The sequence below is a fragment of the Zonotrichia albicollis genome, chromosome 16 (assembly GCF_047830755.1).
Source record: "Zonotrichia albicollis isolate bZonAlb1 chromosome 16, bZonAlb1.hap1, whole genome shotgun sequence".
NCBI classification, from domain to species: domain Eukaryota; kingdom Metazoa; phylum Chordata; class Aves; order Passeriformes; family Passerellidae; genus Zonotrichia; species Zonotrichia albicollis.
The window spans coordinates 2,359,765-2,384,946 of record NC_133834.1 but is presented as its reverse complement, the minus strand read 5'-3'; the positions used below and the strand labels follow the sequence as shown (position 1 = coordinate 2,384,946).

The 25,182-nt window shown below is 63.3% G+C and overlaps 1 protein-coding gene across 1 annotated transcript; it reads left to right on the top strand.

Annotated features, from left to right (window-relative positions):
• The first annotated feature begins 768 nt into the window (after positions 1-768).
• Positions 769-25,111, top strand: MYO15A (myosin XVA). The gene is made up of 64 exons (XM_074552580.1): positions 769-1,171; positions 1,256-4,636; positions 5,389-5,471; positions 5,703-5,766; positions 5,869-5,978; positions 6,231-6,305; positions 6,454-6,544; positions 6,995-7,098; positions 7,563-7,626; positions 7,711-7,824; positions 7,976-8,137; positions 8,233-8,346; positions 8,443-8,501; positions 8,692-8,815; positions 8,897-8,992; positions 9,067-9,198; positions 9,466-9,591; positions 9,750-9,827; positions 10,196-10,350; positions 10,476-10,521; positions 10,637-10,761; positions 11,009-11,126; positions 11,215-11,390; positions 11,476-11,560; positions 11,835-11,888; positions 12,039-12,120; positions 12,203-12,333; positions 13,240-13,335; positions 13,425-13,660; positions 14,534-14,712; positions 14,812-14,884; positions 15,027-15,218; positions 15,352-15,446; positions 15,532-15,620; positions 15,699-15,825; positions 15,949-16,004; positions 16,116-16,179; positions 16,264-16,402; positions 16,938-17,034; positions 17,117-17,213; positions 17,428-17,549; positions 17,631-17,690; positions 17,965-18,040; positions 18,379-18,494; positions 18,571-18,689; positions 18,769-18,910; positions 19,134-19,245; positions 19,383-19,457; positions 19,812-20,017; positions 20,687-20,820; positions 20,899-20,953; positions 21,069-21,141; positions 21,348-21,421; positions 21,504-21,586; positions 21,750-21,880; positions 22,001-22,095; positions 22,493-22,570; positions 22,828-22,924; positions 23,012-23,172; positions 23,273-23,406; positions 23,504-23,637; positions 23,900-24,033; positions 24,232-24,372; positions 24,462-25,111. The coding sequence occupies exons 1-64, from the start codon at positions 1,031-1,033 to the stop codon at positions 24,561-24,563; spliced, it is 10,284 nt and encodes a 3,427-aa protein (XP_074408681.1). The 5' UTR covers positions 769-1,030; the 3' UTR covers positions 24,564-25,111.
• Positions 25,112-25,182: the final 71 nt, after the last annotated feature.

Here is a 25,182-nt window from a genome sequence, read left to right as displayed (position 1 = left end):
GGAGGTGCCAGCCTTGGGCTCTTCTGATCCTGGGGGAGACCTTTGGGTTCAGTCCAGCACCTGCTGCTGGACGCTTCTGTCTCCCCAAACACATCCCCTGTAAGGGGGTGCAGCTGCCCCTGCCCACAGCTGATCCATGTGGGACAGCGAGTTCCCTCTGCTGCTGCTTAAACTTTGATGAGCTGCAGGAATCCAGGCCTGGCATTAACATTTGATGTGGTCACCCTGCTCCCGGGCACGTGTGTGTGCAAACACGCTGCTGGCACTGCCACGGCCACACGTGTGGCACATGCAGCCCCTCCTGCCAGCTGTGTGTGGGCACGTGTGGCACCCTGCCCATACCTGCCACCTGGCATGGCACAAGGAGTGCTCCTGCAGCTCTGGGCTCTTCATCAGTGCTTCCCAGCAGGGCTGTGGAATTTGGTTTGGTGTTGGGCTCCCCTTGGGTGTGTTCCCGGTGCCGCCTTGGGCTCTGCAGAATTGTCACCTCTCTCTCGGTGCCGCCGTTTGCCTTCACGGATCCCCGGGCTCCATCCTCTCCGTGCTGCTCGGAGGAAGGGGCTGATACCTCAGGGAGGGGCAGAGGAAGCCCCGAGGCGTGGGGAGGTGCCACGGTCCCGTTTTGGGGTAACGGCGCTGCCCCTGCAGCGCTCCCTTGGGAGGATGCTCCCAGCAGCAAGGACCCTTCCCTGCTCCTTCGGAAAAGTCTCAGGGCTGGCGTGGTGCATCCCTTACATTATTCATGGCCCCGCGAGCCTGGCGCTTGGGTTACAGCCGGATCCCAGGCACCGGGGTGCGCGGGAGGCAGGAGCAGCTCCGCCGGGCTGCCCGGGGCCGCTCCCGCCGCCCCAGCGCCATGCCAAGCGGGCGGGCACCGGCAGCCACGCACGGGCATGTGCCTCGCCAAACCCGGGCACAGGTAAATACCCGAGCCGGCCGCGGTGCCCGGAGCAGCATCCTGCCCGCACCGGGCATCATCCCCTCCCCGCGCCCCGCCGGGGCCGGAGCATGAGCGGCCGCCGCCGCCGGGATGGCCGGCAAGAAGGGGGAGCCCAAAGGGAAGGCGGGCAAAGGAAAAGGGAAGAAAGGCAAGAAGGAGGATCCCAACGAGTCGGAGGATGGCTCGGATGCGGAGCTGCTGAAGGCAGAGGAGAGCGAGGGGACGGAGGTGGTGGAGGAGGAGAAGGAGGAAAAGGAGGAGAAGGAAGAAAAGGAGGAGAAGGAAGAAAAGGAGGAAAAGGAAGAGGAAAAGGAGGTGGAAAAGGAGAAAGATGAGGAGGAGGTGGTTGCAGAGGAGCCCAAGAAGGGGAAGGGGAAGGAGAAGAAGGGATTGCCCAAGGTAGGAGTGGGAAAGAAACTGGGCCGTGGGAAGAAGGAGACTGAGGAAGAGGAGGGTGAGAGCAGCGCTGCAACAGCCAAGAAGAACACAAAGGGCCCCTCCAAGCTGATGATGGGGCTGACAACTGACAAGAAGAAGAAAGGGGCCAAGGGTGCAGAGGCCAAGGGCGAGCCCAAGGATGTGGAAGCCAGCCCAGCCGAGGAGGAGGCGGCAGCACCCCCGAAGGCCCGGGCAAAGCGGAGCCTCCGCAGCACCTCCAAGCTCTTCATGGGCTTCAAGAACCTGGGGCTGCGCCGGCCCAAGAAGGGGCAGTTCAAGAACACATCCCGCTTCTTCTGGGGGCTGCATAAGCACAGCACCAAGAAGAGGAAGAAAAAGAAGAACAAGGCAGTGCTCAAGTCCACCTCCAACCTGATGATGCGCTTCAAGCAGGTGGGCAAGAAGAGGAAGGAGGAGGAGGCGGCCAAGGAGGAGGCCAAGAAGGAGTCACCATCGAGGCCATCCTTCGTGCTGATGCGGCAGGGCGAGCAGGAGCCCGAGCACAACTCGCTGCTCTTCCGCCGACGCCCGGAAAGGAAATTCAAGCCCCGGGCTCAGGTGCTGAGCAAGGCGGCCGCCGCCACGGGCTGGCTGGCCAGGAAGGTGCTGTCCCGGCGGGGGCGGCTGGTGGGGGGCGGCCGGGCCACGGACACGGCCTGGCTGTCCCGTATTGGTGCCAAGAAGCTGCCGTTCCCCGCGGAAGATGAGATCCTCAGGCACCGCGCCAACATGAAGCGGATCCCTAGCGGCGTCAGGCAGCCCGGCACTCCGCGGCAGGGCAGCATGGCGAGGCGGCCGAGCCGGCGGCGCTCCCAGCGCTCCGAGCCACCCGCGCTGCACTACGGCTGGGCCGAGGAGGAGAGCGGAGCCTTTGGCCGCCGGCGGAGCTACGGCAAGGAGGATGGAGCCTATGGCAAGCAGGATGGAGGCTATGGCTCCCGCCGGGGCTATGGCAGGAAGGAGGATGGAGCCTACAGCCCTCACCATGGGTACCCCGAGGAGGATGGAGCCTACAACCGGTGGGACGGCTACAACGGGGAGGAGGATGGAGCCTACGGCCCGCGGCACAACTACTCCGAGGAGGAGGATGGCTACGTGCAGAATCCAGTTTACCCACCAGGGTACGGCTTCGAGGACATGGGGCCGACCTACCCTGACTACCCTGGCTATGACACAGAGGAGGAGTATGACTACTACGGGGGGTTTTGGGAGGATGGTGACCAGCCAGGGCACCCCTACGGCGACTCAGAGCTCGAGGATGAGGGAACGTTTGGTGCTGGGTCTCCCCATGGCCTCTATGACCCGTACAGCAGCGACCCGGAGTACGGTGAGGAGGCAGCGGGGCCCTTCGGCTACAGGGGGGACCCCTACGAGGACTTTGGGGAGCCCTTTGCCGGGGGGTACCCTGGGGGCGAGTACCCCGAGCATCGCATCCAGTACAGCGAGGGGGGGTGGGCGCCGCACGCCCAATCCTCCTGCAACCCCTACGCGCTGGGCCTGGAGGAGATCGCGGAGGGCGAGGAGCCCGAGGAGTGGGAAGAAGAGGAGGAAGAGGAGAAGGAGTATCCCTTTTCCTTCTTGAGCGCCTCCTCGCTGCGGGGCATGCGGCAGACGCTCTCCTCCAAGCTCTCCCTCAACAGGAAATTCAGGCTCTTCCCCCGACCCCAGGTCAAGCTTTTCGGCAGGGACCGCCTGGACGTGCCCCTCCCGCCGTCCCCGCACCTTCCCTCCGCCCGCGACGAGGACGACTACGACGAGTACGAGCCGCCGCCGCCCCCGTCATCCCCGGGCCCCGCGGCATCCCCGGCCCGCCCGGTTTCGGCAGCGCGGGCGTGCGGGAGCCCCCTGGGCCAGTTCCTGCAGCGATCGCTCTCGATCCCTGCCAGCCGCTCGCCGCGAGGGGCCGGGGCGTTCCGGGGGTCCCGCACCCCCCAGCTCTCCCACAGGCGCTCCAGCTACAGGCTGCCGGGCATGGAGAGCGCCGGTCTGGGGGACTCCTCCCCGCCGGGGGGGCCCTGGGGGCAGCCGGGGGCCGCGCGGTCCCCGTCGCTCCGGAACCCCTTCGCCAACGCCGGGCGCTCCCCATCGCCGCCGCCCGTCCGCCCGCGCCCCGGCAGCACGCGGGGCGAGGGGCCCCGGCGCTCGCCCTCCCTCGGCTCCAGCATCCGCCGCTTCGGCCCCGAGCCCCCCGCCCCGCCCGCCCCCCGCTCCCCGGGCCCGGGGGGGAGGCGCCTGGGCGGGCCCGGGGTCCCGGGGCGGTCTCTGTCATCGCGGCGGAGCAGCCCCCCCGGGCTGCCGCTCCCGCAGGCCTGGCCCCGGCTCCCCGAGCCCCCCACCAAGGCGGTGAAGCCCCTACAGAGGAGCCCCTTCCTGGGCCCCTCGTCCCGCCCCGGCAGCCGCCGCCTCGGCCCCTCGTGGGACGAGGAGCTGCCCCCCTGGCGGGGTCCCTCGGGGGTGCCCCCTCCGCCCAGCTCCGCTCCCAGCACCCCCAAAAGTTTCATCCAGCGCATCGGGCAGCCCCTCGCGGGGATGGCCCCCCACTCCCCCCCAGCGAGGCCATCTGCTGAAGCGGGGGGCCGCAGCCTCTCCAAGGGGCGCTCCGTGGCGCAGTCCCTGGCTTCGCTGCTCGTAAAGAGCATATCCTCCAACAAAACCCCCTCATCCTCACCGCCCAGCCGCCTTCCCTCCACTCGCTCGCCCCCGCTGCCCCGGCGCCCATCCCGGCGGGACGGCAGCACCCGCCGCTCTCCGAGCCCACCCCCGGGCCGCCGGGGCTGGGCGGACGTCGGGCGCCCCGGGCTCCCCTCCAGCCCCCGCGGCCACCGGAGCCCCTCCCCGCCCCGCCGCGCCGCTTTCCCGCCCCCGCACGGGCGAGCCCCCGGCTCTCCGGCCGTGTCCCGGTACGGCCCCCGTGCCCCGGAGCCCTTGGAGGACGGGGCGGCCGCGGAGGAGGGCGCGGGGCGCTACGCGGTGGTGACGCCGCAGGTGCAGAGGTTGGGCTCCTTGCGGCGCGCGTCCCGCATGTACAAGCAGCACTGGTCCAAGCAGCACGTCGTGCGGGTGCGGGAGATGCCCGACCCCTGGACGGCCGAGCAGGGCCTGGCCCGGCAGCCCACGCAGCGCGGCCGGCGCTGGGCAGGCCAGTGGGGAGCCGACATCGCCCGGTACTTGTGCCAGCGCCCGCCGGCCGGCGGCTGGAGGGAGCGGCACCCCTGGGCTGAGGGGTACCTGGGCAGCAAGCAGCCCTGGCGCAGCAAGGTAACACCGCGGGGAGCCCCTCGGGGGATGGATGGAGCCGGGGTGAGCTGGCAGCTGGAACCCGGGGTAGTCGGGCGAGTTAAGGGAGCCTGATGGCTCAAGCAGGCACGAAGGGGTTTGCAGTGCCCAGGGTGGGGTAAATGGCTGGGAGTGGTCTGGGTGCTGGTGGGGGTCCCCCCGTGGGGAGCAGGCTGCAAGAGGGGATCGTCACCGGTTGTGTGTCCCCCCACGAGCGGCCCCTCTGGGGACACTTGATTCTGGCGTATGGAAATGCAGAGACCCGATCCGATCCGCGGGGACAGGAGCAGGTGGCACGGTGACCCGGCGGGGTGTCCGCTTTCCTGCCCACCCCCTGGCCGGGGGCCAGCCAGGCTCCCGTGTGACACCTGTCCTGTGACACCTGTCCTGTGTCACCCCTGCACGTGGCCGGGGGGAGCAGCCCCAGCCCCTTCCATCACCTGCACTGAGGGTGATGCCCACGGTGAACGGGACCGGGATTCCCAGGAGCAGGTTTTCCTGGGACCAGCCCCAAGGTGGCTTTGGTGGCCTCACGTTTCTGTGTTCCAGCAGTGCTCTTGCTGGGGGACTGCTTTTGGGGCTGTGGGGTGTTTTCTTGGGGTTCCTGCCATTGCTGTCTGTGTGTCTCCTGGTGTGGGGTCACAGATGGTGTTTTGGGGTGGTGGTGGTGGCTGGGTGGGACATCTGAGGGTGCTGGCACATCCCTGCCATGATGGGGTGTTTGCTCCATGCAGATGCAGTCCCTGTGCAGCCTGCCCATCGTGCGGTACCAGGAGCCAAAGGAGGAGGACGGGCTGGAGGACATGACCCAGCTGGAGTGAGTGTCCCTGTCCCCTACACTGTAACTCAGTGCTGTGGGGGACAACGGGGCTGCAGCCCCCAACCCCATACCCCTGACCCTGCTATCCCACCCCACCTGATCCCAACACGGGCTCTGCTTCAGCCTCCTGGGCCTGGAGATGCTGAGGACACTCTGGGCACCGCAGAGTCCCTCTGTCACCTCCCTGTCCCTGAGTCACCCCCTAATTCAGCCTCTGCTCCACACCAGGGACCTGCAGGAGGCTGCAGTGCTGAGCAACATCCGGACACGGTTCGAGCGCCAGCTCATCTACGTAAGCTCAGGGGACACAGCATCCCCAGGGACTGTGGGGTGGGGATTTGGGGAGTCACCCCCCTCCGAGGGCTCACAGCCCCACACTCTCTCTCTCTGGCAGACCTACATTGGCAGCATCCTGGTGTCGGTGAACCCCTACCGGCTCTACAACATCTACGGCAAGGAGCAGGTGCAGCAGTACGAAGGCAGAGCCCTGGGTGAAAACCCACCGTGAGTACCAGGCTGTCCCCAAACGCCCTCTGGGGATGGGGTCACTCCCACCCTCCATCCCTTGCTGTGAGTACCAGGCTGTCCCCAATGCCCTGTGGGGATGGGGTCACTGCCACCCTCGGCTCTTGCAGCGGACCCTGGGTCACTGGGTGCTGGAGGAGCTGTGTCTGTGCACGGGGATGCTTGGGGCACTTTGGGGGTGGCACTGGTTTAGTGTGGCACCTCCCACCCTCCTATTTCTCCCCACCCCAGGCACCTCTTTGCCATCGCGAACGTCGCCTACTCCAAAGTGATGGATGCCAAACACAACCAGTGTATCGTCATCAGGTGGGACAAGGCTGTCCCCTAATCACCACCACCCTAATTGCTGGGTCACTGCCACCAGCCTGGCTCGGCCCCATCGATTTATGGAGGTTTTGAGTGGGCACCCCTTGCCTGGTGATGCCCCCAGCCATGTCCCCACTCTGTGTTTCAGTGGGGAGAGCGGCTCAGGGAAGACCGAAGCCACCAAGCTGATCCTGAGCTACCTGGCAGCCGTCAGCCAGAAACGCAGTGCTGCCCCACAGGTAGGGAGGGTGCTGCCCTGGGGACATCCCTGGGTCCCCATGTCCCCATTGTCCTCTCACAGCTCCATCCCTCTGTTCCATCCCTCCCTTCTCACGGCTCTGCTGCTCTCTCCTTGTCCCAACGCTTCCACCTGGACCATGGCAGATGGAGGTACCGAGGGGACACGTGGGCTGGGAAATCGTGGTGGCAGAGAATCGTGGTGGCACCCATGGGGAAAGGGGGGAGGGACAGCAGGAAATCAGCGCATGCACACAGATGGAGTCTTTGTGCTCTCTCACAGCCTCATTTAACCTGGCTGTGGTGCACACCTCGAATTTGGGCACCCTCGGGTGGGTGCGTGGAGCATGGGGTGGCAGGGAGGGTGGCAGGGTGCCAAAGGGGGGCCCTAACCGTGGAGATGCCCCCGGGTGCCCAGGCTCACCCCCCAGCTCTCCCCCTCACCACGGCAGATCCTGGAGGCAACCCCTCTGCTGGAATCCTTCGGCAACGCCAAAACCGTGAGGAATGACAATTCCAGCAGGTTTGGGAAATTTGTGGAAATCTTCCTGGAGGAGTAAGTAATGCTGAGTGACCTGTGAGTGGCTGCTCCCACCCCGTGTCCCCTGCTGCCCCAGGGGTGTCCAGCCCAAGCCAGCCCCTTGTCCCTTGGCTCTGGGAGGACACATAGGGATGGTTTTGGGACAAACCTGGTGTTGGAAAGGTGGTGGCACCTGGGGACAGGTGGCTGGGGTAGGGGTAGGGATGCTGTGACCTGGCTGCCACCTTTACCATTCCCAGTCCCCATTCCTGTCCTCAATCCCATCCCATCCTCTCTTGGCCCCACTGATCCTGACAGGGGGTGCCTGATATCACAGCCAGGTGCAGACACCTCTCCCTGCCCACCCATCTCTCCTGGGGGGATCTGGGGAGCAGCACTGACTGCCCCATTTTGTTGGGGGACATTGGGTGGGTGTGCTGGGGGGCCCCAGCCCTGCCCACACCGCGGTTGCCAGCCTGGTGCCCGCTCTCCTCCTGCAGTGGTTTGATCTGCGGTGCCATAACCTCGCAGTACCTGCTGGAGAAGTCCCGCGTGGTGTTCCAGGTGCGTGGTGAGGGGGTCCTGAGCTCTGCCCCCCGCTCTGCCCCCTCTGCCCTCCCCTCTCCAGCTCTGCCCTCTGCTCTCCAGGCCCAGAGCGAGCGCAACTACCACATCTTCTACGAGATGCTGGCTGGGCTGCCGTCCCAGCAGCGGCAGCGCTACTTCCTGCAGGGGGCCGAGACCTACTACTACCTGAACCAGGTACTGTGCCCTCCCTGGTCCCCCCACAGCCTGATTCTGGGGGGCTGGTGGGCTCCTGAACCCTCAATGTGGGGATGAGGAGGATGCTCAGGGCAGGGTGACCCCCCGTGCTGGGTGCTGACCCACTGATGGACTGAGATGGCTGTGCCAGGGTGGGAACTGTGAGATTCCTGGCAAGGATGACGCTGAGGATTTCCGCCGGCTGCTCAACACAATGGAGGTGCTGAACTTCAGCGTGGATGAGCAGAACAGCATCTTCCGCATCCTCTCCTCCGTCCTGCACCTGGGCAACGTCTACTTTGAGAAATACGAGGTAGCCCAGGGTGGGCCAAGCTGTGCTCCTGGGGTGTGATTTGGGATGTGGCAAAGGGGGGATTGCCAATGCCAGGGCATCGCTGTGTCCTGCAGACCGACTGCCAGGAGGTCGCCATGGTGGTGAGCGCCACCGAGATCCGGACGGTGGCTGAGCTGCTGCAGGTGTCCCCCGAGGGGCTGCAGAAAGCCATCACCTTCAAGGTGACGGTGAGTGCAGGGGCACAGCCTGGGAGGGGGTCTCTGGCCCCTGGGGACCACCTGGGCTGATGATGTTGCAACCCCACCGTGCCATTTCCCAACCAGGAAACACAGCGAGAGAAGATTTTTACCCCTCTGACTGTGGAAAGCGCCGTGGATGCCAGGTAGAGGGAAGGGGCACTGCACCCCAGGGATGGCATGAGAAGTGAAATGCCAGCTGGGAAAGGGGATGATCAGGTGGATTAGGTCCTGTGGTGGTTAAAATTGATGCTGTGGTGGGTGCTGGCTGTGGCAGTGGAATACACTGGTGCCATTCCAGAGCTCCAGCACTCTGCTCATCTCTCCCCTTCCCAGGGATGCCATTGCCAAGACTCTCTACTCCCTGCTCTTCGGCTGGCTCACAGATCGCATCAACAAGCTGGTGTACCCGCGGCAGGAGGCCCTGTCCATCGCCATCCTGGACATCTACGGCTTCGAGGTGAGCAGAAGTCATCCCACCTCCATCCTGGCTCAGTCCCAGCCCCATCCTGCCAGGCTCCATGGATCTTCCTTCTCGCAGGACCTCACCTTCAACAGCTTCGAGCAGCTGTGCATCAACTACGCCAACGAGTACCTGCAGTTCTTCTTCAACAGGATTGTGTTCCAGGAGGAGCAGGTGGGGCTGGTGGGCAGTGCTGGGCTCTGCTGTGGGGCTGGGGGCACAGGGCTGACCCAGTGCCCACCCTGCAGGAGGAGTATATCCGGGAGCAGATCGAGTGGAAGGAGATCCCCTTCAGCGACAACCAGCCCTGCATTGACCTCATCTCCCAAAAACCCTACGGCATCCTCCGCATCCTGGATGACCAGAGCTGCTTCCCCCAGGTCAGGGGCTGCCTGGTGGTGAGGTGCAGCCAGCACTGGGAGGTCGCTGTGGCTGGGGAATCACCATGGCCCAGGGCTGCTCCTCGCCTGGGCTGTCCTGGACAACCTGGGAAAGCCCTTGGGTTCCTCCAGGCTGGATAAGCCCAAAGAATCATAGAAACATCATGGAATCACAGAATGGTTTGGGTTGGAAAGGACTTTGGAGATCACCTAGCTCCAACCTGCTGCTGAATCTGCTCTGTGTGTCACTGTTGTGTCCCTTCCCAGGCCACTGACCACACGTTCCTCCAGAAGTGTCACTACCACCATGGGACAAACCCTCTCTACACAAAGCCCAAGATGCCACTGCCCGAGTTCACCATCAAGCACTACGCAGGGAAGGTGACCTACCAGGTGTGTGACAGTGGGATGTTAGGGCAGGTTAAAGAGGAGGTTGATCCTGCACCAAGGAGGGAAATGCATCTCTGGGGGTCTGACTGGGATCCTGGAGCTCCTTTCCTCACCCTGTCATCCTGCCAGGCTGCTCACCATGAGGTTTTGCCATTTGCCAGGTTCACAAGTTTCTGGATAAAAACTATGACCAGGTCCGTCAGGATGTGCTGGATCTGTTCCTCAGCAGCAGGACCAAGGTAGGGCCCTGCCTGGTGCTGGCTCTGCAGTGACACTGGCCACCAGCAGCCCCTTCCGTATGTCCCTTTCCATGTCCCCAAGCACGTCCCCAAGGCCAGTGAAGCCCAGAGGGACCAGAAGCAGAGGATGCCTCTGGCTCCACTCATGGGATCCTCTGGGCTTTGACCCCTCAAGCATTGACACAAACAGGCACATGGGCTGCTCCTGTGCTCTGCATTATCCATATCCTCATCCCCATCCCTATCCAGGCAATCCAGCCAAAAATAGGGCTGCGCAAAAAAGGAGCGGCTGTGCTGTGAAGAGGATGTGGGAGAGCTGCACCATCCTGGCCACCTTCCTCCTCTCTGACCTTTCCTGTGTCCCCAAGGTGGTGGCCAACCTGTTCTTCGGGCACGCCCAGGTGCTGGCGCGGCAGAGGAGCCTCATGAGGAGGAGCAGCACCAGGACACGGCGCTACAAGGCTCCCACCGTGGCCGCACGGTTCCAGCAGTCGCTCCTGGAGCTGGTGGAGAGGATGGAGAGGTCAGTGTGGGCAGGGTGGGCAGCCAGGCCATCGTCTGGGCTGTTGGGAGATGGACCTGAGCCCGAGGTGCCTGGGCTGGCTTTGTCCCCTGCTCCCTGTGGCTGACAGAGTCTCTCTGTCACAGGTGCAACCCCTTCTTTGTGCGCTGCATCAAACCCAACAACAAGAAGGTGAGAGCTGCTGGTGCCTGTGCTGCCTGCCCCGCTGGCACTGGCAGTGTGTGGGCACAGGGCAGGTGGGGTTTGCCCATGCAGTTGCTGATGCTTCTCCTCATCCCCACCCCAGGAGCCGGGGCTCTTCGAGCCTGACGTGGTCAGGACCCAGCTGCGGTACTCGGGGATCCTGGAGACCATCCGCATCCGCAAGGAGGGCTACCCCGTCCGCATCCCCTTCATCGTCTTCATCGACAGGTGCCCTGTCGGGGGCTGCAGGCTGGGCACTGCCATCCCAGCCAGGCGACACCACAGAGCTTGTGGGAGCTTTGGGGGCAGTGTTTGGGCTGGGGTTCACTCACAGTGGGAGATGGGAACCCCTGGTGTTAATACACAGCTCTGGGAGAAGCTGCATCTCCAGGAGCAGTGTTTGTCACCACAGGGAGGGCCTGTGCTGGTGTCTCAGCGGGGCCCTCTGTGGTGACAGTATCATGGGCTCACCCAGGTACCGCTGCCTCGTTGATATGTGGTCCAATGTCATTCCCAATGGGCCCAACTGCGTGGAGATGCTGAGGAGCCTGTGCCCCGTTAACCCCAGCATGTACTACGTCGGTGTCACCAAGGTGCTGTCCCGCGAGGGGGCTTGGCTCTGGGGCTGCCCTGGGGGTGGTGGCCACGGCGGGGAGCTCACAGCCTCGCCCCTGCTCCCAGCTCTTCCTGAAGGAGCAGCTGTACCAGGCTCTGGAGAGCAAGCGGTGCCGTGCCCATCACCTGGCCGCGCTCACGCTCCAGCGCTACGCCCGCACCTTCTTCATCAAGCGGCGCTTCCGCTCCCTGCGCCGCAAGATCGTGCTCCTGCAGAGCCGGGCGCGGGGATACCTGGCCAGGTGGGGGTCCCTGGGGGTGGCGGGTGAGCACAGGTGGGTGGCAGAGGGTGACGGGTGGCAGAGGGTGACGGGTGCCCTCCCGCAGGCAGCGGTACCGGCGCATGCGGCACACGCTCATCAAGTTCAGGTCGCTGGTGCACATCTACGTGAACCGCCGGAGGTACCTCAAGGTGAGTGGGGCCTGTCACATCCCAGGGGGTCCAGGGCACCTGCTGCCACCCTGCTGCATGTTCAGTCTGGAGAGGACACAGTGGGACCCCCAGATTGTGAGCCCTCCCATGTGCCACCCTACAACTCCTCCGTGTCCCATTGGGAGTGGGCAGTGCCTTTTTGGGGTGAAAACCCTGCTGATATTGGGGAGGGGGCAATGGCAACCCAGGGTGCCGTGATGCCTCAGGGTCTCCCTTCCCCCGGTGGGACTCAGCACGGCTGCTCTGCTTGCAGAGGAAGGAGGATGCTCGCCGGCGGGCCGAGGAGGAGAGGGAGAGGAGGAAGCAGGTAAAGATGCGCAGCCCTGGTGGGAGCACACCTGTGCAGCCCTTGTCGCTGTGCTGTCCTGCCCATCCCTGTGCTCCTGGCCATGGCACCCGTGGGTGCTGGGGCAGGAACCAGCACGTCAAGCGTCCCACCCGTGTGCTGCGGCGGCAGGAGCTGACGCGGAGGGAGGTGGTGGATGTCACGCACCTGGAGATCCCGGCCGAGCTGATGGGGCTGCTGGAGGCCGCTGCAGGTGAGCGTGTCCCGCACTGCCATCACTCCCAGCCCCTCGTTCCCCCCCGACGGCCGTGCCGACCCTTCCCGCTGTGCCGCAGCCGCCCGGGAGGTGAACGCCGGCTGCGTGGTGCTGGTGCCGCCGCCGGCGCTGCAGCCCGACCCCCAGCTCACCCTCCCGCTCGACATCAACGATTACCCCATGGCCAAGTACGTGCGGGGCCACTTCCAGGTAAGGTGGGCGCCGCGGCCCGGAGCGGGGAGCTTTTCCCGACGGGCAGACAGCTTTTGGGGAGTCCCTGGCGCCCCCCCGGCCGTGGCGGAGCAGCGAGGTTCAGGGTGGATCCCCGCGCTGTCCCACCGGGCTCTGCCCCGGCTCCCACCCCGGGGACGCCACGGTAGCAAGAGAGGCTGGATCCGGGGTGGCTGTGGCGCTGTGGGGAGCTGGCTGCCACCTCCGTCCCTCCCCGTGGGTTCCTGTCGTCTCCAGAGGCCGGGGGGACCCTGCTGAGGTTATCGGACAGAGACAGACCCGCTGAGCCCTCCTGGACGCCCGACGCGGGGCGGATCCGGAACGCTGGGGCGGGAGACCAGGTCGCTTTGCTCCCGGACCCCGGCCCCAAACACCGACACTTTGCCTCGTTCCTCTTCCTCATCCCGGTTTTTGCCCCGTGTTTCCCAGTCCCCGGCATCCTGAATGACAGCACCGGGGCTGGATAAGGCTCTCAGCCTTGCCAAGGTGTTGCCATGGAACCACAGAACCACAGAATGATTTGGGTTGGGAGGGACTTAAAGACCAACCTGTCCCACCCCCTGCCACGGGCAGGGACACCTTCCACTATCCCAGGTGGCTGCAAGCCCTGTCCAACCTGGCCTTGAACGTTTCCAAGGATGGGGCAGCCACAGCTTTTGCAGGCAATGTGTGCCAGTGCCTCACCACCCATCTCTGGCGCTGCCAGCACAGCCTGAGCCCCTCCCTGCCCCACTCCCAGGACGCTGCTGCCCCCATCCTTCCCCCCAGCCCTTTGGCAGCCCCACAGGCTCCACCCAGCACCAACACCATGCTCAGCACCGTGGGGCCAGCCCCTCGTGGCCTGAGGCTGTGCCCAGGTAGCCATGGGTGCGGGTGTCACCGCAGGAACCTGCCTTTGGGATGCTGACGGCCCCACTGAAAGCCCCCCTCACCCGGCTGGATGAGGAGCTGTGCCACGAGGCTCTCAGCCTCTTCCAGCTGGTAGGTGGGATGGCACGGGCTCCGTCCCCACAGCCCCCTGCCCGCCCTGGGCTGGGCTCAGAGGGAGGACCTGGCTGTGCCTGTGGCAGATCCTGCGCTTCATGGGGGACCCGGGGCTGGGCGGCTCTCAGGAGACCCTTTTTGGCAACTACATCGTGCAGAAGGGGCTGTCGGTGCCGGGGCTGCGGGACGAGCTCCTGGCACAAGCTGCCAACCAGGTGTGGAGGAACACCAACGTCAACAACGAGGAGAGGGGCTGGCTGCTGCTGGCCACCTGCCTGAGCGCTTTCCCCCCGTCCGCCGCCTTCGACAAGTACCTGCTCAAGTGAGCTGGGCATGGGCTCTGGGGTGGGCATGGGCATGGCTGGGATCCTTGGGAACGGCCCCTCACTCCTGGGAACGCTGCTGGGGCTTTGCAGGGCTCTCCTGGCACCTGTGGCTGAGGATGCTGCCTACATCCTAGCTGCTTCCTCCACAATTGCTTGGGCCAGCCTGGCACACATGGGCAGCTCCTGTTGGGAATGCTCTGAGGTCCCTTCAGGATCCCTCTGGCCATGCTGGCATATGTGCCCATGTCCCTCTAGGTTCCCCAGGAGCCTGGCACATGTACCCAGGGATTCTGGCCAAGTCGCACTAGAGATGCTCTGAGATCCCTCCAAGGTGCCTTGGGCCAGCCTGGCACATGTGCCCAGGATGCTGCTGAAATCCCTCCAGGGATTCTCTTAATCCCTCTGTATAGTAGAAACAGGCGATCCCCCATGTGGGGAATGATGTGCCGAGACTCCAGTGATTCAGAAAGCTGAACAAATGCTTTATTAAGCTATACTATGTTACACTAATATTATACTAGAACTATACTAAAGAGATACTATACTAAAGAATAGTAAAGAAAAACCCACGACTGTCTCCAGACAGTCATGACACATGTGGATCTGACTGGTCAAGGAATCAAAACAACCTTCACCAGTGCCCAATTAACAAATCACTTTGGGTAAACAATCTCCATAACACGTTCCACATGTGCCAAACAACAGGAGCAGTGAATAGAGAAGAGAATTGTTTTCTCTGAGCTTTCCCTGCATTCCCCAGGAAAAATCCTCGGGAAAGTTGTGCCTGCTGCTCTTTGTGAACAGAGCTGCGGTCCCCTGTGCCATCCTGGCACCCGTGACCCTCCTGCAGCTGCCTCCCTTGCCCTCAGGTTCGTGTCTGACTATGCCTTCGCTGGCTACAAGCCGGTGTGCCAGCGCAAGCTGATGCAGGCCATGGCGCGCTCGCAGCTGGGCGCCGCCGCCGCCCGCACCTTCCCCCCGTCGCTGCTCGAGTGGACGGCGAACCGGCGCCAGGCCAGCATGGCCCTGGACCTGCACTGCTTCAACGGTGAGGGCACCGGGGTGCTGGGCATGGATGGCCCCAGGGTGGCCGCCCTCATGGGCAGGGAGGGCTGGTGGCACCTGCTCACTGTCCATCCTTCCCCAGGTGACCAATTCTCCTGCCCCATCCACTCCTGGAGCACAGGCGAGGACCTGGCAGGGGATGTCCTGAAGCTCAGGTAGGTGCTGGCTCGGCACCCACCCACCCCACGGGTCACAGTGTCACCTTGGTGTCCCCAGGATGTGGGAGCCTGAATGCCCAGCTCATGGGCAGGGTGTCCCTGTGGAGCCTGTGCCCATCCCGTGTCTGGCTGTTGGCAGAGGGCTGGCAGAGGGCTGGCGTGGCTGGTCCGTGGCTATGAAGGCGGGTGCCCAGTGGGCTGAGCTGGCTGGACACGATTATGTGCTGGACCTTGTCTCCGACCTGGAGCTGCTGCGGGGCTTCCCCAGACAGAAATCCTGTTTCCTCCTCGCGTGGGATGGCAGCGAGAGCCACAGCAGGGGCAGCCGGCCGTAGGTACCCGGGCAGGGGTGGTGCCCCACTGTGGGGCTGGGGGGATCTTGGCACTGGGCTGGATGGGTGGACCCCTGAGGGGGAATCTGGCACCCAGTGGGTACTCTATGAGTTCATCCTCCCTCTCTGCAGCGTGCTGGGACACGGATTTGATTTGGATGAAGTGCCTCCTCCCCCAGCTGTGAAAGCCCCCACACTGCCCTCCATGGAGGCATATCACTCCCATGGTAGGGCATTGTTCCCCCCAGCTCCTGTCCCCCAGCATTGTGACAAAGCCCTGCCATGCCTTTTTCATGCCTTGTCCCCTCTCAGATGGTGAATTTGGGGAGCCACGCAGCCAGAAGGGTCTGGACCGGTACCTGGACAGTCTCTTTGACCCTGTGCTCTCCTACGGCAATGGGGTGAGAGGGGTGTCCCCCTGCCCGAGGCATTTGGGGTGCAGGTGGCCTGGTCACTGTGCCCTGACACCTGTTCCCCAGGAGCTGGAGAAGCCGTCCATCCTCTCTCAGAGGCTGAAGGGAGGAGGTGGCGTGGGAGGGGGGCACAGTGGCACTGATGGCACCCGGAGCGAGCCTCCCGTGCCCGCGGAGACGCGGCAGCCGAAGGGTGAGCACCTCCACCCCCCCCACATCCCCTCCCAGCCCCCTGCCTCAGTTTCCCTGGCGTGGGGAGCATCCCTGCACCCAGAGCCCCACAGCTCTGACTGAGCTCTCCTCTTTGCTGCCACAGAGCCAGAGCCGTTGCCACAGCGCCGGGCAGATGTCAACCAGCCACCCGCAGCCTCGGTCAGTGCATGGGGCCGGGAGGGGTCGAGTCCCTTCTCTGCTTCAGGGGCAGCCCCTGGGGGTGGCAGCAGCTGGAGGTGCCAGGTGTTGACAGCACCGTGTCCCCTGCAGGGCAGAGCGACAGAGGGGACACCAGCCCATGTCCCCCAGCCCCGGCCCTACTCCCAGAAAGCTGGTAAGGAGTCCTGGTGGGACAAGGTGACCACAGGGGCTGGTGACACTGATCCAGGGCCCCTGAGCTCTGTGCTTGGCCCCGCAGCCGCCGTGGGCCGGCGGTGGCCGGGAGAGCCCGTGCGCCATTCCCGCCTCAACTCGGAGCACTTCCCGCGGCCCACGCACGACATCCGCAACATCATCCGGCAGTGCCAGCCCGCCCCGCGCAGCTCCCAGCCCCACAGGTGCTCACCTGGCTCCAGCCACGCCTCGGGCTTCTCCTGCATGGGCTGGTCCTGATGCTGGGGTGTAGGGAATGATGGGGTGCAGGGAATGCCAGTGTGTAGGGAATGATGGGGTGCAGGAAGTTGTGTGGTGCAGGGAATAACAGGGTGCAGGGAATAACAGGGTGTAGGGAATAATGGGGTGTAGAGAATAATGGGGTGTAGGGAATAACAGGGTGCAGGGAATAACGGGGTGGAGGGGATGATGGGGTGCAGGGAATGCCAGGATGTAGGGAATAACGGGATTTAGGGAATAACGGGGTGTAGAGAATAATGGGGTGTAGGGAATAACGGGGTGCAGGGAATAACAGGGTGGAGGGGATGATGGGGTGCAGGGAATGCCAGGGTGTAGGGAATAACAGGATTTAGGGAATAACGGGGTGTAGAGGATGATGGGGTGCCCCAAGTGATGGAGCTGCAGGTGGTGTCAGGTACAGGGAATGCTGGCTTGCACCTGGTGCTGGGGTTCAGCTGATGTGGGATTCTGTCCTGGCAGCAAGCTCTTTGGGAAGAAGCTGGACCCCCATGAGGAAGCAATGCAGATCCTGAAGGAGCAGCTCTCAGCAGCCCGGGTGCCATCACCACCGGCTGTGGTAGGGATGTGGCCACCCCCGTGTCCCCCTGACGAGGCTGGGGTGTCGCTGGCACTGCCCACAGCCCCTCTGTGCCTCGCAGGGGCCCAAGGAGGTGGTGGCTGCGGTGAAGCCGGTGCCAAGTGCCAGGTACCAGCTGCGAGCACCCACAGGACGTCCTGCAGCCCCACAGCCCCCAGGTATTGCTGGGCACATCCGTGGCACTGAGGGGCCATGGTAGAGTGAGGCACTTCACCCTGCCAGTGGCACAGCTGGGATAACTGGGATTTCCTGGTGGGATAATTGCTGTGTCCAGCTCAGCCAGGGGGCTGCTCCCTGTGCCTCAGTTTCCCCAGGTGAGGCAGCTGTTGGTGGTTCTCCCCAGGGATTGCAAGGCTTTCTGTCCCTTTGCAGTCTTTGTGTCGCGGGAGCTCCCGTCCGAGGCGCAGCAGGTCCAGACCCAGCTGCACCGCAGCTGCAGCGAGGACTTCTACACCTACCACAATGTGCCCTGGAAAATATTCATCAGGAAGGAGGTACAGATTGTGGGGACACCTGGGGACAGGTTGGTGCCGAGGATAAGGGGCTTACACAAGCCCTGGTCTCTCTCCTGGCAGGTTTTCTACCCCAAGGACAACATCAACCACCCACTGCTGCTCGACCTCATCTTCCGGCAGGTGAGGCACCGAGCTGGCTCTGCAGCCCCCCGGGGTCCCCTGGGAGCTGGGGTATGGGAGATGGGGTCCCCTGGGAGCTGGGGTACACCGCAGTGGGGTGATGGTTTACTCATCTCACTGTGCCCACCCTTCCCACTGTGCCCACCCTGCCTTCCCCTGCTGAGCTGCCGTGGAGGAGCTGGGGCTATTGCACACTGGCGCTGTTGCACGCTGGGGCTGGGGGGTTTTTTGCTCCTCCCCACACAATCCCACTGCTCCTCACCCCCTTTCCCAGATCTTCAATGATGTGCTGTCTGACAGCTGCATCCGGATCAGCCACGAGGAGCGGCTCCGCCTGAAATCCCTCTTTGGTAACGCTGTGTGCTGCCCTCCCTGCCTGGGGGCTCTCACCCAGCCACTCTTATGCCTGTCCCCATCTCCTGGGTGTCTATCTCCAAGCCAGAACTGGCTCTGCTTAGCCCTGGGTAGTTTTGCCTCCAAAAGCAGCAACCCCGCTGTTATTTAGCACTCCACAACATCACAAGTTGTGTCAGGTCTCAGCCAGCTGCCGGGGGACACACATCTGTCTCTGCAGTACAGTCCTGCCAGGCTTGGGAAGGGCATGAGCATCCCTGCTTTTGCTGGGAGCTCTGCCCACATCCTCTCCAGGCAGGGGGAGCTCACGGGAGGTGTTTCCCCCTCCCCACAGCGGAGAACAAGCTGGACTCCTTCAGCCCCGTGGCCACCGAGAGCGTCAAGAGGGAGATCATTGCTGCGGCCCGGGATGGCTGCGAGGTGTACTTCTCCCGCCTCTTCCCTGCCACGGTGAGGGCCCAGCTGTGCTCAGCACGGACCCACAGCGTCACTGTGACCCTGGCTGAGGCGCTGTCCTGGCCCCCAGGGCAGCGTGGGGACGGGTGTGCAGATCCTGGCCGTGTCCCACGCTGGCATCAAGCTGCTGCGGGTGGTGAAGGGCACCAACGTGCCCGGGGAGCAGCTGCGGGTGCTGAGAGCCTACAGGTATGGGTGGCCAGGGTGGGCTGGGTGCTGAGGGTGCCACAGATGCCGGGTGTCTCAGCCTCCCCTCGCCCTGCCCCAGCTACCCCGACGTGCTCTTCGTGACCACCCCATCCAGGAACATGCTGGAGTTCAACCTGCGTGGAGACAAGCTCATCCTCTTCTCCCCCAAAGCCCCCCAGGTCAAGGTCATGGTGGACCACTTCATCACAGAGCTCAGGAAGGTGGGGGCTGCCCTGGGGCCAGGGTGGGTTTGTCTTGGGGGTCAGACCCTGCTCATGTGTCTGTGTTTGACAGGTTGGGGTAGGCAGAGGGGGGTATCCTGTGAATGGGACCGTGGCTGGATTTGGGGAATGGTGCTGAGGCTGTGGGTGCTGGGAGTCCCTGTGCTGGGTGGGGTGTGGGTGTCCCTACGTGCATGGGCTGTGCCAGACCCCCTGTGCCCAGGACTCCCAGTATGTGGTGGCCGTGAGGAACTACAGCCCAGAGGACAGGCGCCAGCTCAGCTTCCACAAAGGGGACATCATCCACCTGCAGTCACTGGAGCACCCTGAGAGAGGTGAGGGACCCCCAAAGCCCCCATGCCAAAATGCCTTTGATGGGGGACAGACTGCTGGCTAGCCCTGCCCTGGAGGTGGCTGTGTGCTTGCCTTGCATCCTGTGACACCCCGTGGTGTCCCCATGGTGTCCCTGCAGACCAATACTATGGCTGCGTGGTCCGCAAGAAGGTGATGTACCTGGAGGAGCTGAAGACTGGCACCCAGGATTTTGGTGGGTGTCACACTGTCCCTGTGTGTGTCCCCAAGCTGTGTCCCCTCCTGGGTCTGGGGCATGGGGCAGGCTCCTGCCTCTGTCACCCCTCAGCAGGATGGTTTGGGGTCTTTTTGGCACTGACCTGATGCAGGGAGATGCTCCCCTGCAGGTCCCACCCATGTCCCTCAGGTGACAGGTTTTGGTGGCCCCTGTTCTGCACCTTTCCCTTGAGTGATGCCAAACTGCAGCTGCTTCCAGCCAGATCCCTGGAAAGGGCTGGGGTGCCGAGGTGGGAAGGATCAGGCAGAGAATTTTCGGGGTGACTCCCATGGCTGCCAGCCCAGGGCCATCCCCACCGTGTGTCTGGCACAGGGTGGAAGTTTGGGGCCATCCACGGCCGGTCAGGGCTCTTCCCTGCCGAGTACGTGCAGCCCGTGGCAGCGCCCGACTTCGTGCACCTGCCTGCGGAGAGGAAGGAGGAGCCCCGGGACAAGCAGGGCAAGGTGGCAGCGTCGGCGGCCGTGGCCGTGGCCGTGGCCTCCACTGCTGCTGCTCAGGAGCTGGACCGCAAAACCGAGGTGGGTCCTTGGCACAGACACATCTCCTGAAAAATCCTTTCGCTGGGGTCTTTCCTCCTGACAAGCTGGGAAGCTTCAGTTTCTCCATGTTCTGCTACTTTGGAATATGGAGAATTGATTACCCAGCGTGTGAATTGTTTTTAATTAATGACCAATCACAGGTCCAGCTGCGTCGAGGCTGTGAGCAGTGACAAGATTTTATTTTCAATTCTTTTCTAGCTTTCTGATGTCTCCTTTCTCTTTCTTTAGTATAGTTTTAGTATATAATTTTCTTCATATTATATTATATTATATTATATTATATTATATTATATTATATTATATTATATTATATTATATTATACATTATATTAATTATCTATTATATTAATTATATTTAATATATATAATATTACATTATATAATAATTTACAATTATTATATATTTGTACATTATATAATAACAACACAATAACATATATTGCATTATTAATATAATATAATATAATATAATATAATATAATATAATATAATATAATATAATATAATATATAATCAGGCTTCTGAAACATGGAGTCAATGTTCTCATCTCTCCCCTCGTCCCTGGGACCCTCAAACACTGCCACAGGTCCTGGCCCGGGGCTGTCCCCGGTGCTGGCCGTGCCTGATGCCCACTGCTCTGTTCCCCAGGTGTCCCCAGCCAGTGCCACCTTTGTGGAGGGTCCGGAGGGAGATGGTGATGAGCAGCTCAGGGATGTCACCGGTGCCTGTCCCATGCTGGCCTTTGCCCAGAGGCATTTCCGTGCCGCACGGCGTGGGACCATGTGAGTGACCAGAGCTGGGACAGGGCTGTGCCATGGTGGGGACACCTGTGCTCACCTGCTCCCCTGTCCCTCCGCCAGGGACTCCCGTGGGATGAAGTTGCCAAGTGTGCTGGAGATGCTGACGTTCACCAAGGTATGGGGAGGTGGAGTTCTGGGGTGGCCTTGTCCTGCTGTCACCTGGCCTTGTCCTGCTGTCACCCTTTGAGGTCCCAGCAGGGTCCAGAGCTGGCCCTCTCCCCCTGCTCCAGATCCCCATTCAGGAGTCACTCATTGAATTTGTGGATGGTGGCCTCAACAAACTGGCTGCTGAGGCTTTCCAAGGTAGGCAGGGGCACGAGTGTCCTGTCCCCTGTCCCTCGGCCATCCCCAGCCCTGTCCTTGGAGGAGGGTGGGGCTGGACTGGGATGGGCAGAGGGAGTGTCCTATGGGAGTTTAGTTGTGTTCCCAGTGCTCCATGTGCCCAGGATGTGTGTCCCTGGGGAAGGGACGTGCTGCCCTGTGTCACCCTGTGGCTTTGTTGTCCCCAGCTGTGATGAAGTTCATGGGTGACCATCCCCTGCGGGGGCAGACAGAGCTGGACATCGTCTGCACCATGCTCAAGGTAAATCCACCCCTGGGGAGCTCAGTCCTGGGGGTGGCCTGGGCAGGGTGGACAGAGAGGTGGCAGCTGTGCCTGTCCCCAGCTGTGTGCAGCGCACGAGGTCCTGCGGGATGAGGTGTACTGCCAGATCATCAAGCAGATCACCAACAACACCAGCTCCAAGCCGTGAGTCCCTCCACCCACGTGGGACAGCAGAGGCTGGCACTGGGACACCTGTACCCTGGCCAGGCCAGCTGCTCCAGCCTGGGGGACACCTGGGGACCTCATCCCTGTGCCACCGTGGGCACCCTCGCCCTGCTTGGGGGATCAGCCCTGGCTGTGCCCACAGGGACAGCTGCCAGAGGGGCTGGAGGCTGCTCTACATCCTCGCTGCCTACCACAAGTGCTCCGAGGTGCTCCGGCCCTTCCTCCTGGCCTTCCTGCAGGATGCCAGCAGGCACCCGGAGCTGCCTTTCCATGGTAGGGGCCGTGCACACCCCAGGGTGCTGGGAAAGGACACCCCAGGTGTCACAGAGCTCAGGAGGAGCTCTAACAGAGCAGCTCAGCCCCATCTTTCATCCCGGTCCCTGCTCCTGCCAGGCATCGCCAAAGCCTGCGAGCAGAACCTGAGGAAAACCCTGCAGTTTGGTGGCCGCAGCCTCTTCCCCAGCAGCATGGAGCTCAAGGCCATGGTGGTGAGGCCGGGGGCTCGTGGGGTGGAACAGGGCTGGTGTCAGCTTGAGATCCCCCCCAGAAATTCTGGGTACCCACAAGGGGTCAGGTCCTCCCTGTGGGCTTGGGATCTCCCTCAGACACCACCCTGGAATGGAGCTGATCCTTTTTGGGGATCTTCCCAAGACCGCACAGCCCTTTTTAGGGTCTGCTCTTCACCACTTTGGGGGTACCCTGAGCCTTCAGGGGTCCCCAGTGGGGATGGAGCTCTGTGGACATGGAGTTGGGGGCATGATGGTTCAGGTGGACAGGATGGGCAAGAGACAGGATGATCTCAATGGGATGGTTCCTTAGGGGTAGCTGCAGGATTTGGGGTGTCCTGGAGGTTCTTGCTGCACCCCAACGTGTCCTCCCGTGCAGGCTGGACGCAGCGCCAAGCGCCAGCTCTTCCTCCTGCCCGGTGGCATCGAGAGGCACCTCAAGATCAAGACGTGCTCGGTGAGCCAGAGGGGACAGGAGGCTCAGTGCACCCCAAAATTATGGTTATGGTGAATATTATGGTGACACCTCAGCTGTGGGCACGCAGAGGGGGTGGGTGTGGGGGTGCTACACACTTTGGCTGTCCCTGCTGTGGGACTTCATCCTTTGGGAAAAGCAGCTCATCACTGGGATGAGCCTCAGTGCAGGACAAGTTGGTGGCCCAGAGCACCACAGTGGGACGTGGCAGTGTCCCAGCCACCTGTCCCTGTGCCCAGGTGGCTCTGGATGTGATCGAGGAGCTGTGCTGTGAGATGGGGCTGCAGAACCCAGAGGCTCTGGAGGAATACATCCTCTTTGTGGTGACCGACAGAGGTGAGGAGCCGGCAGGGGTGGGACAGACGGGGATGGGACGGCCATGTGGGTGGTGTGGTGGCACTCTCAGACTCCTGGGTGGCACAGGGCAGAGCGTGCGGCCCCTGACCCGCCGGGAATACGTCCTGGACGTGGCTGCAGAGACCGAGCTCCGGGACAGCAGCTACAGCTTCTGGTGCCGCCGCGTGGTCTGGGGCCAGCCCCTCAAGTTCGACAACGAGCTCTACGTCACCGTCCACTACAACCAGGTCTGGCCACCCCACCAGCCTCCCCCAGGGCCACCTCCCTGCCGCCCTCAGAGCGTGCCCTGTCCCCAAGCCGTGTCCCTGTGCTCTGTCCCCCTCCCAGGTGCTGCCTGACTACCTCAAGGGGCTGTTCACCGTCCTGCCGCCAGCAAGGCCGGGAGAGCAGCACTTCCCGCACGTGGCCAAGCTGGCCGCCCTCCAGCACCGAGCCAAGGACCGCCACCTCCTCCCCACGGCGTACGGCAGGGCACAGGGCATCTGAGGGGGAAACGTGTCCTGTGGGACTGGGGACCCACTGGGTGGTGCTGGGCCTGACCTCGGGCTCCCCACACAGGAGGGAGATGCAGGACTACGTCCCCCCGCAGCTCTTCCGCCTGCTGAAGCCGCAGTCCTGGCTGCAGATGGTGACCCAGCACGTGCAGCAAGCCCAGGCACTCAGCGCCCACCAGGCCAGGGCACAGTTCCTGGGTGAGGGGACAGCCACAGGGAGAGGATGTGATGCTAATGAGGACATAGTGCTAATGAGGATGTAATGCTGCCTGGAGGGTGATGATGATGGGGATGGGATGCTGGTTGTCTGCACAGAGCCTGGGGTGCTGCACATGGAGGGCAGGATAGGACAGGGACACCCATTTTTTCCCTTGGCTGCTCCTGGGTGCAAGGCCACCCTGGGGACTGGGCAGATGGGGGTGGCAGTGGGCACTGAGACCCCCCGTCCTCTGCCCTGCAGGGCTGCTGAGTGCCTACCCCATGTTTGGCTCGTCCTTCTTCTACATCCAGAGCTGCAGCAACAACGCCATTGTTTCGCCCTGTATCCTGGCTGTCAACCAGAACGGCCTCAACTTCCTCAGCAAGGAGACCCACGTAGGTGTGGGGCCGTGTGGGACCCAGGGAATGGCTGGGGTTGGAACAAACCTTAAAGCCCATCCAGTTCCACCCCCTGGCCAGGGGCAGGGACACCTTCCACTAGGCCAGTTTGCTCCAAGCCCTGTCCAAGCTGGGCTCCCTCGTCCCCTTAGAGGGGTTCCTGGGCACACAGGCCACCCCCCTGTCCCCTCCCAGGAACTCATGGCCAAGTTCTCGCTGAATGAGATCCAGTCCACACGGACACAGCGCCCGACAGCCGGATCCAGCTCTCCCTACGTGGAGATCACTCTGGGAGACCTCCTGGCCCAGGGCATCACCCAGCTGCAGCTGGAGCAGGTCGGGGACACCTGGGGACATCGGGGAGGCCCTGCTGGGGCTCTCACAGCGGTGGCACAGCCACTGCCCATCGGCGTGTCCCTCTGCAGGGCCTGGAGCTGTGCCGCGTGGTGGCCGCGCACATGGAGCGGCTGCTGGGTGCCCGGGAGAAGAGGCTGACGCTGCCGCCCAGCGAGATCACCCTGCTCTGAGCCCGCCACGGCCCGGACCCCCGGCACCCCGGATCCCCGGCAGCGGGGACAGCGGGTGCCGTGACCATGGGCTGTCCCCAGCTTGGCCAGCGGCCGCTGTCCCCCTGTCACCACCCCGCTGTTGTTCTGCGGTTTTATACACACCCGGCAGCCCGGCATGACTCGGTGTCCGTAGTTTTGTGTTGCGCTCGCTGCCGCAGGGGGGATGCTGCCCCCCGTGTCTGATTCCCCACCGATCACCATGTGTTTCCTATTCCCGTGCCTCAGTTTCCCCCACCGGTCTCGTGTCCGTTTCCCCATGCCGGTGCCTAAATTTCCCCTCCATCTCGCCCGTGCCTCAGTTTCCCCGTGCCCCCCTCCTTCAGTCACTCCCGCCCGCTTGTCGCGCTCGCCGCGTCCGCCAGAGGGCGCCTGTGCCGCGCGCCCGCCGCCACCTCCACGCCCCACCCTCCCCACCGCCGCTGCGCGCGCGCGCGCTCCAGCCGCCCAATCAGCCGCCGGCCCGCGGCGCTCGCGGCAGCCTCCCGGCCAATCAGCGTCGCGCTGGGCGGAGCCGCCGCTGCCGGTTAACGGCGCCGGTGGGCGCGCGCCGGGGGCGGGGCCAAGTCGCGCGCTCTGT